Here is a 13,356-nt window from a genome sequence, read left to right on the forward strand (position 1 = left end):
GTCGGTGTGGGCTTGTTTCCACAATGAACGTAATCTAATCTAATCAAACATCTGGATGGGTACATGAATAGGAAGGGTTTACAGGAATATGGGTATAATGCTGGCAAATGGGACTAGATCAGTTTAGGATATTTGGTCGACATGGACAAATTGAACGAAAGGGTCTGTTCCATGCTGTATAAGTCAGTGATTCTAGATCACTTCTTTCTCTGTCTGCACCTTAACCAAAATGGGTTGAAAAAGCTAACATTAATAAACTCAGCTGTTTGGCATATTTAAAGGTAATTTTTGTTAATTACAAGACGACCCCCACATCCACAGAATTGTTTTCCGCAGTTTCAGTTACCTGCGGCTTATCGCGACCAAACATGTTGTAGGGAGCCTCCCAGAACCAGGGACCGGGGGGCTGCCGGTAAGGTAAATTTTCAATTTAAATGAATGGGTTCACTCCTACCTGCGGTTTCAGGTTTCTGCAAAAGGTCTTGGAACATATCCCCTGTGGGTACGGGGGACTACTGTACTCATTTTAATTATCAATATATTGTTTTGGAATTGTGCTCCCTCTCCCCACCTCCACACCACCACCCCCCACCCTGATATTTAGGTCTATTGTTGTGACAAATCTTATCTTTCTGGAATTTTCACCCAGTCCCCCATGTGAGAGAAAAATTGAAATGAGCACCCTCCACCATGTGAAAAAAACTGGACAACCCAATTGATTTATAACCAATGACTAATTTGAGGGGACCAAACGTTAATATGTTCAAGTTTGCTGGCAACATAAAGCTAGAAAGGAAAGTAAGCTTTGAGGAAGATACAAAAGGATATAGACTGATTAAATAAGAAGGCATCTGAAATATAATGTGAGGAATTATGAAGTTGTGCACTTTAGGTAGGGAAATGGAAAATTAATTTTTAAAAAAATATGACAGACCAGTCGGTATTCAGAGGGATTTCTGTGCACAAAGTCACATAAAGTTGAAGTGTAGGTTTAACAAGCAGTTAGGAGTCAATTGTTTCGTGAGACTGCACTCGAATTACTTGGTATGCTTTTTGCTCCATACGTCACAAAAGATATGCTTGTCTTAAATGGGATGCAACAAATGTTCAGAAAATTGATTCTTGGGATGAAAGAACTATCCTATGAGGAGAGATGGAATGGGCCTATTTTCTCTGAAGTGTAGAAAAATAAGAATTACCTCATTAAAACATATCAAGTTCTTCAACAGTAGATGCTTTCCTTCAAAGGAGTCTAGAACTAGGGGTGATAGTCTCAGAATAAGGGCTTAGCCAGTAGGACTGAGCAGATGAGAAATTTCCTCTTTCAAAATGTTATGATCTTTCAAATTCTACCTCAGGTAGCTCAGGATGCTGAGTCATTTCATATATTCAAGACTGGAAAGATAGAGCTTTGAGCACTCTGGAGGATGGGATGGTAAAGTAATGTAAAAATGTAGCCATTACCTTGTTGAATGTCGAATGGGTGTAGGTGAGATGATGGCATAATGACAATGTGACTAGACATGTAATCCAGGAAATCAGGCTAATGGATACAAATCCCTTTGTGGCTGACAGTGGAATTTAAATTCAATTAATTAAAAAAGAGGAATTGAAAGCTGGTTGAAGTATGGTGAACATATAAATTTCATCAATTGTTCTTCTGCCTCAATGGTGTGCTTTTAGGGAAAGAAATCTGCATTCCTCACCTGGTCTGGCCTACATGTGACTTTAGACCCACAGCAATGTGGTTGATTCTTAGCTAGCAAAGAAAGACCCAACAATAAATCCAGTCAGTTCAAAGGAAATAAGCAATGAGTAATAAACTGGCCTTTCCACTGATACCCACGACCCATGAAAAATTTAAAGAAAGGGACACCCTGCAGTTAGGGAGGGAATCCCAAATTTCTGGTCCAGTGATGGTGAAGAAATTGTGAAATAATTCTAAGGAGGGACGCTGTGTGGTTTGGAATGGAATTTGGAGTGGTCTTTGTCCTTCCAAGTGATAGAGGTCATGAGTTTAGAAGATGCTGTCAAAGGTGCAACCTTTTGAGTTGTTGCTGTGCTTCTTGAAGATGGAACACACTGCATCTACTGTGAATCAGTGGGGCAGAAGGTGATTACTTAAAGTGTTGGATCGAGTGTCAAGGTTGCTTCGTCCTAGATGATGCTGAACGTCATCAATGTTTTGGAACATCCAGGCAAGTGGATCCATTACACTTCTGCCTTATGTTTTGTAGATGGTGGACAAGTTTTCAGGAGACAGGAGGTGAGTTACTCAAAGTAGAATTCCCAACCTCAGAACTGCTTTTATTGCCACAATATTTTTATGGCTGATCCAGTTCACTTTCTGTTGAACTTCACAGTGACTGGCACCATTCAGATAAAGTGATTCTCTCCTATTGGATACAATGATTATCTGGCACTTGTTTGGTGCAAGTATTATGTGCCAATTATCAGCCCCAAGGTTGAATATTATCCAGATCCTGCTGCAGTTGGTCCTGAATTGCTTCACTACTTGCAAAACTAGGAATGGTACTGGCCATTTCAAATCATCAGCAAAGATCAGCATTGCTGACCTTGTAATGGAGGGAAAATTACTCATGAAACAGTTGAAGATCGTTAGGCCTTTGATGATCTGTTAATTATTATCAGAGAACTTTATAAAATATCCTATTAGAGAATCCTAAAAAGCAAATGTAAATCATAGCAAATATTTACTGTTAACAATGTCAGACAAAACTATAAAGATTAAAGAACAATCCTTAATAAGTGTAATTTTAAAATGTCCCTACTTGTACTGGATATCCATCATATTCAAGGCGCAACTGTGGATCCAAATATAAGACCTGCCAACAATTTAAGAATGAGAGGTCGTCTACCAAATTCACGAGCTGCATCCGGGATTTTTTGGCAAACTTCACAAATAATTTGGTATCACTCGTCAGGTACAGCTGTAAAAGAAAATCATGTGTCTACCTGAGGCCAATGATGATGGGAATAAGTACTAAAACAACAGTCAATATTGGACTCTGTTAATTCATACAGGCATACAAGATTTAACAAGTTGTTAAAACAATGCAATTATATTTGAAAGCTGATCATAAATCTACTACAAATCATGAATTATATCTACCTGCCCTGCAATCCCTTCCAGTGTTCTGAGGGCAAAGCTCTGTCCGTATCGGAGAGGATCACCAACACAACTGCCATCAATACTAGCAAAAGAAATGATTAGCATGAGTGTGCAAAATGTAGATATTGTGCAAAGTATTTTAAAAAGCCAATTATATTATAGTGCTACTGTGCATTCCAGCACACTTCTGACTGGTGTTACATAAACTATCGCCTGTGAACTTGGGTCATCTAAAGCTCTGCAGTACCTCTGGTGCATCTAAGATTTTGATCACTCCAGTGTCAATGTCCTCAGCTATCAAGGCCCTAAATTCTGCATATTCCTGCCTAAATCATGCTGACTCTCTACTTTTTCTTCCCTCCTTTAAGATGTTCCTTCTTTAACTATGCTTTTGGTCATCTCCCCTAACATTTCATTAGGTAGCTTGATGTCAGATTTTGTCTGGTTTTGTTGCTGTGGAAGGCATTAGGATGTTTAACAATTTTAAAGGCTCCATATTAGAATTAGATTTTTTTGTCACATGTACTCAATTACAAAAGTACATGAGTATGGTGAAAAGTGTACAATGTTGCCATTCCCAGCACCATCTTAGGTATAAACGTACCTCGGGACAAAAAATTTTAGGTACAAAGTGGAAAAATAAAGAAACAAAGTTAAAAGTTAAGCAGTCTTTCTTAAGTGCTTAGCCATGCTGGGCTCGCATTCCCTCTTACTGCTCAATCTCCTCCACTTTAGCCCACTCTCCAAGAGGCCTTGGGCTGCCTGCTCCCGCTGCTGCTGCTCTTTATCAGGAGAAAGTGAGGGCTGCAGATGCTGGAGATCAGAGCTGAAAATGTGTTGCTGGAAAAGCGCAGCAGGTCAGGCAGCATCCAGGGATTCCTGAAGAAGGGCTTATGCCTGAAACGTCGATTCTCCTGTTCCCTGGATGCTGCCTGACCTGCTGCGCTTTTCCAGCAACACATTTTCAGCTGCTCTTTATCAACCTACCTAATTATCCAAACAAGGATGTTTCTGCTATTTTGTACACCATAAGTATGTTGTAATTTTTAGAAAATTTATAAAGCACTTTTAATGGACTGATTGATACTGGCGACACATTAAATGACTGCTGTAATCAAAAACGTGTGTCCTGTCACACAATAGAATATTAACATATTTAATAGTTTACACTATTAGCAAAGGAAAGCAAACCAATGAAGAGGAAACTAACATTTTTACAAAATACCTGCACTCTCAGATTCCATTATGTCATGTTACACTTTTCCAACTAACATTCTGTTATGGAGATGATACAGGTGCTACACAAAATCTCTCTATCTGTCAATAGAAGTCTTTTTAATATAGATTCAGGGCATGTAGACAAGCACTTATTGCCTAATTGCCCTTGAAAGGTTGGTGAGCCACTTCTTGAACCATTATAATCTGTGTGATAGTCAAAGATCTACTCACCATTCAGACAGGGAGTCCGCGTGCCTTCTAAAGCTTAAAAAAAATCTGGGTAAAATGCTTTTGATTTGATTGTTTGCCTAGCAGAAAAATTAATATTGACTGTATCCTGTATTTCTTAAATTAAATAAATGAATGAGAAAAGAATGACTGCTAATAAAATAACAATTGTTAATACCAAAAAATAGGATCTGACATTAATTCAGGAGAAACACTCTTAAACCAAAGTAAAAGCCAGTCTCCTTACCTTGTAACAACAAAAGTACTTCTAATAGTGGGGCTTAAGTCCAAGCTGGCACTCACTTCACACGGTGAGTCGACCTTTGTACTTGTCAGGAATCTGCTTTGGTCAACATTCATATTCAATGCCATGGGACGGCGAAGTGGATGGATGTTGGCTGCATGTTTGGTTTCAGTACCAGGATTAATAAGTAACACAGCATCACCAAAATGAATGTGTCCATCAGTGCTTTTGGCAAGCTCAGTCTAAATAAATTGGAAGAAAACAATTTGTTACATTTTAAGCAATACTGTCTAATATAGGGCAAATTTAAAGTAATGGTTATGTGTCACATGATGCTACGAATTGTAGAAATTCAGCTTTTTATCACATTATAAATTTCATGGGTCATTTTATTCACTGAATCCTTTAATTATTTGATTGCAGTGGTAATTTCGCAAGTAAAGGCACAATAAGTACAGCAATGCTATTGATGGATGACATTATCCATTGTGAAGGATTATTGATTGTGATTGTAGCAAATTTATTTAATCATATAATTAGCAGCCACTTATTGGCTAATTTTACTATAGCATATATATTTTAAACTGTATAAAGCAGAAAATTATCCCACAAAGAAACATAATAAGTAAATCGGTCTTCCATGATATAACCTAATACTACTGAAGTCTTGTGCTCCAGAATTTGCCACTCTCCTAGCCAAGTTCTTCCAGTACACTGGCTTCTACCCAACAATGTGGAAACTTGCCCAAGACCAAAAAGCAGGACGAATCCATCAATTGCTGCCCTATCCATTTTCTCTCGCTCATCAGTAACGTGAAGGAAAGTATCATCAATAGTACTATCAAGCAGCACCTGCCTCACTTCAGCCTTGGTTCAAACATGGATAAAAGAGTTTAATACCAGAGATGAAATGTCAGTAACAGCCCTTGACATCAAGACTGCATTCGACTGCAAGGAGCCATAGCAAAACTAGAATCAATAAGTATCAAGGGCAAACTCTCCACTGGTTGGAGTCACACTTAGCACATACAAAGATGGTCGAGGTTGTTGGAAGTCAGTCACCTAAACTCCAGGACATCTCTGCAAGAGTTCCTCAGGGTAGTATCCTAGGCCCTAACGTCTTCAGCTGCTTCATCAATGACTTTCCCTCCATCATAAGTTTAGAAGTGGGATGCTCATTGATGATTACACAATGTTCAACACCATTCGCAAATCCTCAAATACTGAAACAATCTATGTTCAAATGGAACAAATCTGGATAATATCTGGGCTTGGGGTAACAAGTGACAAGTAACATTCATGCCACACAAATGCCAGCCTATGGCCATCACCAATAAGAGACACCTAACCACTGCCCCTTGACATTCAATGGTGTGACCACTGAATCCCCCACTATCTACATTATTATGGTTACCATTGACCAGAAACTCAACTGGATTCACCACATAAATACAGTGGCTACAGGGGGATCCAAGTTGGCGGTGATCTGAGTAGATCTGCCTTGCTGAGCTCTGCACCCCAGCCCAGCAGTAGTGATATTTTTACCCCCCTTCTTGATTATCTGGCAATGCAAACCATAATGCTGTTTAACTGAGAACTAAATGCTGGGTTGCCTGGTGCCGTATTTGCAGAGCCTTGGGATCTTGTTCAGATGATCAGGGACTTGGATGGTTGATGTTCGGATAGTCAAGGTTCTACTGTAAATCCTTTCTGAGTGAGCAAGGATGATGAAAGGAAAGTATCCAGCCAAGCCCGAACACACAGGACACTCGCTGAAGTCATTGGGCGGGCCCATGATTGTGACTGTGGATGCAGCTGCAGAGAAAGAGGTACCTGTGCAGCAGAACGCCGCTGAAGAACTCGTTGCAATCTGTAGGATGTTCAAGGAGTTGATGGAAGACAATCGCACTCGGCTGGAGCCTATTTTTTTTGTCATGCTACAAAAGCATGAGAAGGAGTTGGAAGGGCTTGGGAAGCGGATTGAAGAGGTCAAGCAGCGGATCATGGCATCGGAGACTAAGGTCGAGTCCTCTGTGAGGCTGATCCAGGCCCTCAACGAAACAGCTCCAGACCTTGACTGAACAGGTCGATGATCTGGAAAATCGAGGCAGGAGGAAAAATATCCATGTCATTGGGCTATCGGAGGGAGTGGAAGGTGGGCAGCTAGCAAGCTTTTTTGAAGACTGGCTGCCACAGTTTCTTGGCTGGGATGCCGAGGCAGACCGGTTGAAGGTTGGCAGAGTTCAGAGTTGTGCAGATCTGGACTGTTTTTTTTGCAGGCAGACTTCCCAAAGAATGACCTTAGCATAGTGCAAACAGTACACTCATTCGTGCCATGTTCTACGTCCTGCAGCCAGCAGAGATTCCTAAGGTACTCAGTATAATCCAAAGTGCTTCACATCCAATTGATTCATTTTGAAACACAGTCACCGTTGTAATATAGGCAGTTTTAGCAGTTAAATTTCACACAGAAATGTGACACAAAGAGAAATGAGTTAAAAAGCCAGTTATTTTTTCCTAATATTAATTTGGGAATAAAAGTTAGCCAGGCAACTCCCAGGTTTTACTTTACAATTTTTTACATCTATTTAATTAAGGGATTAAGTAGACAAGATCTCAGTTTAATACCTCATTCAAAAGACCACAGGAGATAAATTAAGATTTACATTGCAAGTACCATGCCTTTTTAAAGTAATGCAGGCAACATATAAACAGCAAGGCAACAACATGCTCAAGGTTCGCAAATGCTCTGCTGAAAGGCTAGTGCATGAGGTCCTTAGAAGGAGACCAGCTTTTCTTCATGAAAGATAGGCCAGAACACATTCCACAGAAACGCTGAGAAACCAATGGGTACAGGTAGCCTCACTGAAGTCGCTAAAGTTGATGAATGTTATTGCGTGCCATATCCTGTCAACCACACAATTACACTCATCTCTCAATAATTGACATCAACCACAATTAATACCTCACATTCAATGCTTCATCACATTCTCACATGTCTCAGTTTCTGAGTTAAATTTGCAATTGGTTGGAACAGGACAGGAGGCAAATGGATTAAGTCCCCCAATTTTACTATCTGTCCCATCTTGTTTCCATTATGTGAAAGATTAGATTTCTCACCTACTCCTGCATCTTATCAGACGAGAAATGCAGAGGTAATGTATCCCCAGTAGTGGAAAGCCGAAAGTTAGCATGTGTGTTATTGTTTCATGGGATGTGGGTGTTTCTCGCAAGACCAGCACTTGTTGCCCATCTCGAATAGCCTTTGTACTGAATGGAAAGCTAGGCCATTTCAGAGGCCAATTAAGAATCAAACACGTTGTGGCTCAGGAGCCAGATGTAGGCCAGACAGGTTTAAGACAGTAATTTTCCTCACCTAAAGTGAACCAGGTGAGTTTAATGATGTTATGACACGGTGGTGAATCCCTCTGTTAAGTAAACCAAACACCCAGAAAAGCTCACCTCACTTCGTAATCTGATAAAATTTGAGTGACAGAGAACTCCCAAATTTCACTATTTAAAGAAAAAAATACCATTTATTCTTTAAATCTAAAAGTGAACATTAAACAACAATTATTTACAACTCTCTTAATTGCTTATTACCTGCCTCCAACTCTATAACATTATACCATTTCAATAAAACACTTATTAAAACTACATCAACTTAATTTCAAAACCATACAGCAGCTGTAGTCTTTGGTGTCTTTCTTCCTTCAGCTGAAGATCTCCCTGGGTCGTCTGCTTTGTTTTTGCTGTGAAGATGTTTCATATGAAAAGGTACCTTTGATCAAGAGTGTTTCAATGTCTTAGGTCTCTCTCTCTCTCCCTCTCCCTCTCCCTCTCCCTCTCCCTCTCCCTCTCCCTCTCCCTCTCCCTCTCCCTCTCCCTCTCCCTCTCCCTCTCCCTCTCCCTCTCCCTCTCCCTCTCTCTCTCTCTCTCTCTCTCTCTCTCTCTCTCTCCCTCTCTCTCTCTCTCCCTCTCTCCCTCTCTCCCTCTCTCCCTCTCCCTCTCCCTCTCCCTCTCCCTCTCCCTCTCCCTCTCCCTCTCCCTCTCCCTCTCCCTCTCCCTCTCCCTCTCTCTCTCTCTCTCTCTCTCGATGGCAGTTGCTCTGTCTGACTTTCAAAATGCCTGCCTTTTTTATATCCTCAACATTGGATCATCTCATTGGTTCGATGTTGGCAAAGCATTAAACTCAAACTCTATTGGGTTTTAATATCCTGGGGCATAATGTAAACTGATTAGTTAAATTTGCATTGTTGTCAAAACAGTAACCAACTCAGGTGACTATTTCACAGCCAAATGTTACATATTTTCAGTATTCCAGTACACTCTAAGATTGCTCTTGTAAGCTCTCGGCGCAGAACAGCATTCTCTCTCTCTTAAAGGTACAGTACACATCTTTAACTTCATAACAATGACAATCAATGATAGTTTCCCCAAAGACATCTGAAATACGTTGTATAGTTACAGAGCACTATTTGAGCTGAGACCTGTCTGGACTGTGTAGTTTAGTTGCTCATACTGCTTTAAACTTTGGGACATTGAGGAGGTGATCCAGACCTCATTGATATAAACACTTTAATGGTCACTTATTTGCATACTGTCTTATCTATGAAGGATTATAGCAAACATCTCATCCTTTATGATGTGGCCTGTGTTCCAATTTCTCATTCCTTCTCTACTGCCTTACAAAATAAAGAACTTAAAAAAGCCATGTCAGATCCAGATGTAAGATGTTATCTGTTTAAAACTCAGAGATTCCAAAAGATAGAGTCATAGGGGTCTATAGCACAGAAAAAGGCCCTTTGACCCATCAAGTCTCCACCAGTCAAAAACAACCACCAAAGTATTCTAATCATTTCCCAATGCTTGGCCCATAGCCTAGATTTAAGAATAAATTGTTGACCTCAATATTAAGTAATGAAAGCTTTAGGATAATTAATTTTCCTGCTTACAGCTGCTTTTGAACAATAGGAAGAGGTAAAATTCATAACCAAAGTTATTCTGAGTACTTCAGAAACATCTGAAATGACTTTAAAAGAGCCCCCAGCATCATAGACTGCTAGCCTTTAGCCAACTAAATTCACTCAAAGTGTCAGGAAGAAATGATTGAACACACTGGAAACTGCAAATGCTATGGGCTCTGGCAACATTCTAGCCACAGTGAATACATATGCTTTAGAAATTGCTGTGCCTCTGGCCAGCTGTTCCAATACAACTATAACATTGCCATCAACCCGACAATGTGGAAACTTACCCAGGTATGTCTTGCCTAGTAAAACAGGACAAATCAAACCTGGCCAATTATCATTCTATCAATCTACACTCAGTTGTCAGCAAATTCCTGAAAGGTGTTGTTGACTGTACTATCAAGTGACACATACGCCACATTAACCTGCTCGCTGACACTCGGTCTTGCTTCTGCCAAGTCCTTTCAGTTACTGACCTCCATACAGCCTTAATCCAACCATGAACAGAAGAAGTGAACTCAAGATGAGAAGCAAAGGTGACTGCCCTTGACACCTAGGCAGCATTTAACTTAACCTAGTATCGCATCAAGGAACCCTAGCAAACCTGATGTCAATCCGAATCATCGGGAAAACCTCAGTTATCCGTAGTCATACCCAGAACAAAGAAAAGTGCTAGGAGGTCAGTCATCTCAGTCATAAGGCAACATTGCAGGAATTCCTCAAGGTAGAGTTCTAGGCCCAAATCTTTAACTGTTTCATCAATGACCTTCCCTCCAGTGATAAGGTTAAAAGTGAGGTTGTTCATGATTGTACAATGTTCAGCATCAGTTGCGACTCCTAAATATTAATGCAGTCCCTGTCCACATACAGAAGACCTAGACAACATTCAGACTTAAGGTAATAAGTGGCAATAACAGTACACAAGTGCCAGGCAATGGCTATTTCCAACAAGAGAGACTCTAACTATTGCCTTTGACACTCAATGATGTTATAATTGCTGAATCCCCACTTGCAACATCCTAGAGTTACCAGTAATCAAAAATCAAACTGAACCAACCATATAAACACTGGAGCTATAAGTGCACGTTAGAGGTGGAGAATTTGGCCATGAGTAATACACCTCCTAACTCCTTTCCACCAACCATGAGGTAAAAATCAGGAAGATGATGGAGTAGTCTCCACTCACTTGGTTGAGTGCAGCCCCAACAACACTCAAGAATCTCAACATCTTCCAGAACAAAGCAGCCCACTTGATTGACACCCAACCTAACTATTAATATATCAGCTATGTCCCACTACTTCACTATATACACCTTTTGGCTATTTATATACTTACAGAAGACTCTGGGAATCCCTTTCATGTTAGCACCTGTCTCTTTTCCTTTTCTAATTTGCTTTTTTTGTTTACTTTCCATCTGAACTGTCTATCACAGAATCACAGAATTGTTACAGTGCAGAAGGAGCCCATTTGACTCATTATGCTTGCACCAGTTCTATTTACCTGCATTTTTCCTATATCCCTGCACCTCATTTCCATCCAAATAACCATCCAATGTCCTCTTGAATGCCTCAATTAAACCTGCCTCCACCAAATTTCCAGGGAGCGAATACCCTAATTACCCACTGCATGAAAAAGATTTTTCTCACATCACCCTTGCTTCATTTGCACATCACTTTCAATCTATGCCCTTTCATCTTTTTTCTTCTATGAGTGGGAACAACTTCTCCTTAATTACTCTGTCAATCCCGGTCATGAATTGAAGACCTCTATCAAATTTCCTCTAAAACTTCTTGACTCCAAGGAAAATAGTCCCAACCTGTTCAATATAGCCTCAATTCTGGAACCATTATTGTAAATCGCTTCTGCACTCTCTCCAATACATTCACATCCTTTCTATATTAAACCTAAAGAAGTGCGGATGCCGTAAATCAGACAAAAATAGAAATTGCTGGAAAAGCTCAGCAGGTCTGGCAATATCTGTGGGGAGAAGTCGGAGTTAACATTTCGGGACAAGTGACCCATCCTCAGACTGAATTCTGAGGAAGTATCACTCGATCTGAAATGTTAACGCTGACTTCTCTCCACAGATGCTGCCAGACCTGCTGAGCTTTTCCAGAAATTTCTATTTTTGTTCCACATCTTTTCTATAGTATGGCACCCACAATTGTACACTGTCTATCAGTATTCAGCCTGGTTGTAGTGCCCACCTGACATCTGTCATAAGTACTTTTTTTTTCTTCACGTTAGCAATTTTCGTCATCTACAGAGCTTTGGATTTGTTTGCCCTACTTTTGGCTTTTGTAGGAATAGACCTTGACTATGCTTGAACTGTATCTCTTCTTTGAAGATAGCCCATTGTTTGGTTACCACTTTTCCTGCCAATCTTTGATTCCAATTTATCTGGCTCAGATTCATTCTTACCCCAGTGAAGTTTGCTTTCCTCAGTTAATTCTCTATCTGCTAGGAGAAGCTCAACATGTTGGTAGGAAACCAAAATTTCAAAAAAGGCACAATCATGCTCAAGATTATTGGAGATATATGAAATGATTTTAAAAATGCAGCCATTGATCCTAACCCTGCAAACCTATGCCACCAAATGGTCAGCTGACAGAGAACTGCCCATTTTAATACCCACAAAACTAAATAGATTAAGTAGCATCATTCCTTATTGAGTAATACTAAATCATACCAAACTGTGACATTACAAAGTATAATGTAGATGGTTTATGTTTCATTTGACACAGGCACCATGAGACAATCCTATTGAAACTATGGTCAATAACTGATGAAAAATGGTTGCCTTGTGGGGAAAACGAATCTCAATGTTTGAAATAGATCATTCACCTTTTCCAGTAGAGCTTCTCTGTAGGATCCCATCTTTTGTATCAAAAGCTCCCCACGTTCTTTCTTTGCAATGAAGTCTTTAATAACATCCTATAAGATATATAAAAATAATATTTTTAATTACATTTTTGGGTGCATGCAGAAAACTTCACTCTTTTTGAATTATAATGCACAACTTTGAACACCATGCTTGAATGCCTGTGCTTTCGGTGAGTTTATGATAGGTTCTATTAAATACCCATTTGAAATGCTGTTAAACCCTCCCAGATCTTCATTAGCCATTCAAAGCAATTTTGGAACTAGAAGCCTACTGTGTTAATTTACAGTTGTGTCCAGAATGGGGGCTGGGGATGGGAGTGGATTATAAAATTATGGTGCTACCTTCACATGGCTGTAAAGCCAGTTAAGGAATACCGTCACCACTCAACAAGAATGTGGAAGAAAAAAGCCTTGCATTTATCTAGTATTCATGACTTTCCCAAGCACATTTCAGTCAATTAAAAACACGTTGATGTTGATTAAGGGATAAATATTGGCCAGGACAGCAGGGAGAACACCTCCAAAGTTCTTCAAAATCATGCAATGCACTGGTTTCTATCCACTTGAAAGGGTACACAGAAGCCTGGTTTAAAACTCATCTGAAAGATGACATCTTCTACCATGCAGCATTCCCTTAAAACTGCACTGGAACACCAGCTTTGATCTTGGGGATAAAGTT

General features: G+C 40.0%; 1 protein-coding gene across 1 annotated transcript in view; it reads right to left on the reverse strand.

Moving 5' to 3' along the window:
* Positions 1-13,356, reverse strand: part of cfap161 (cilia and flagella associated protein 161) — a 51,226-nt gene that overhangs the window by 15,468 nt on the left and 22,402 nt on the right. The window contains exons 2-5 of the mRNA XM_087981142.1: positions 12,639-12,728; positions 4,827-5,065; positions 3,134-3,215; positions 2,793-2,951 (exon numbers count right to left, since the gene is read on the reverse strand). Coding sequence (XP_087837268.1) covers positions 2,793-2,951; positions 3,134-3,215; positions 4,827-5,065; positions 12,639-12,728 — 570 coding nt within the window. The remainder of the gene's footprint in view (positions 1-2,792; positions 2,952-3,133; positions 3,216-4,826; positions 5,066-12,638; positions 12,729-13,356) is intronic.

Source organism: Chiloscyllium plagiosum, unplaced genomic scaffold (assembly GCF_037043375.1).
Source record: "Chiloscyllium plagiosum isolate Xiang-an unplaced genomic scaffold, Cpla_swu_hap1 HiC_scaffold_39, whole genome shotgun sequence".
In the NCBI taxonomy this organism is placed as follows: Eukaryota; Metazoa; Chordata; class Chondrichthyes; order Orectolobiformes; family Hemiscylliidae; genus Chiloscyllium; species Chiloscyllium plagiosum.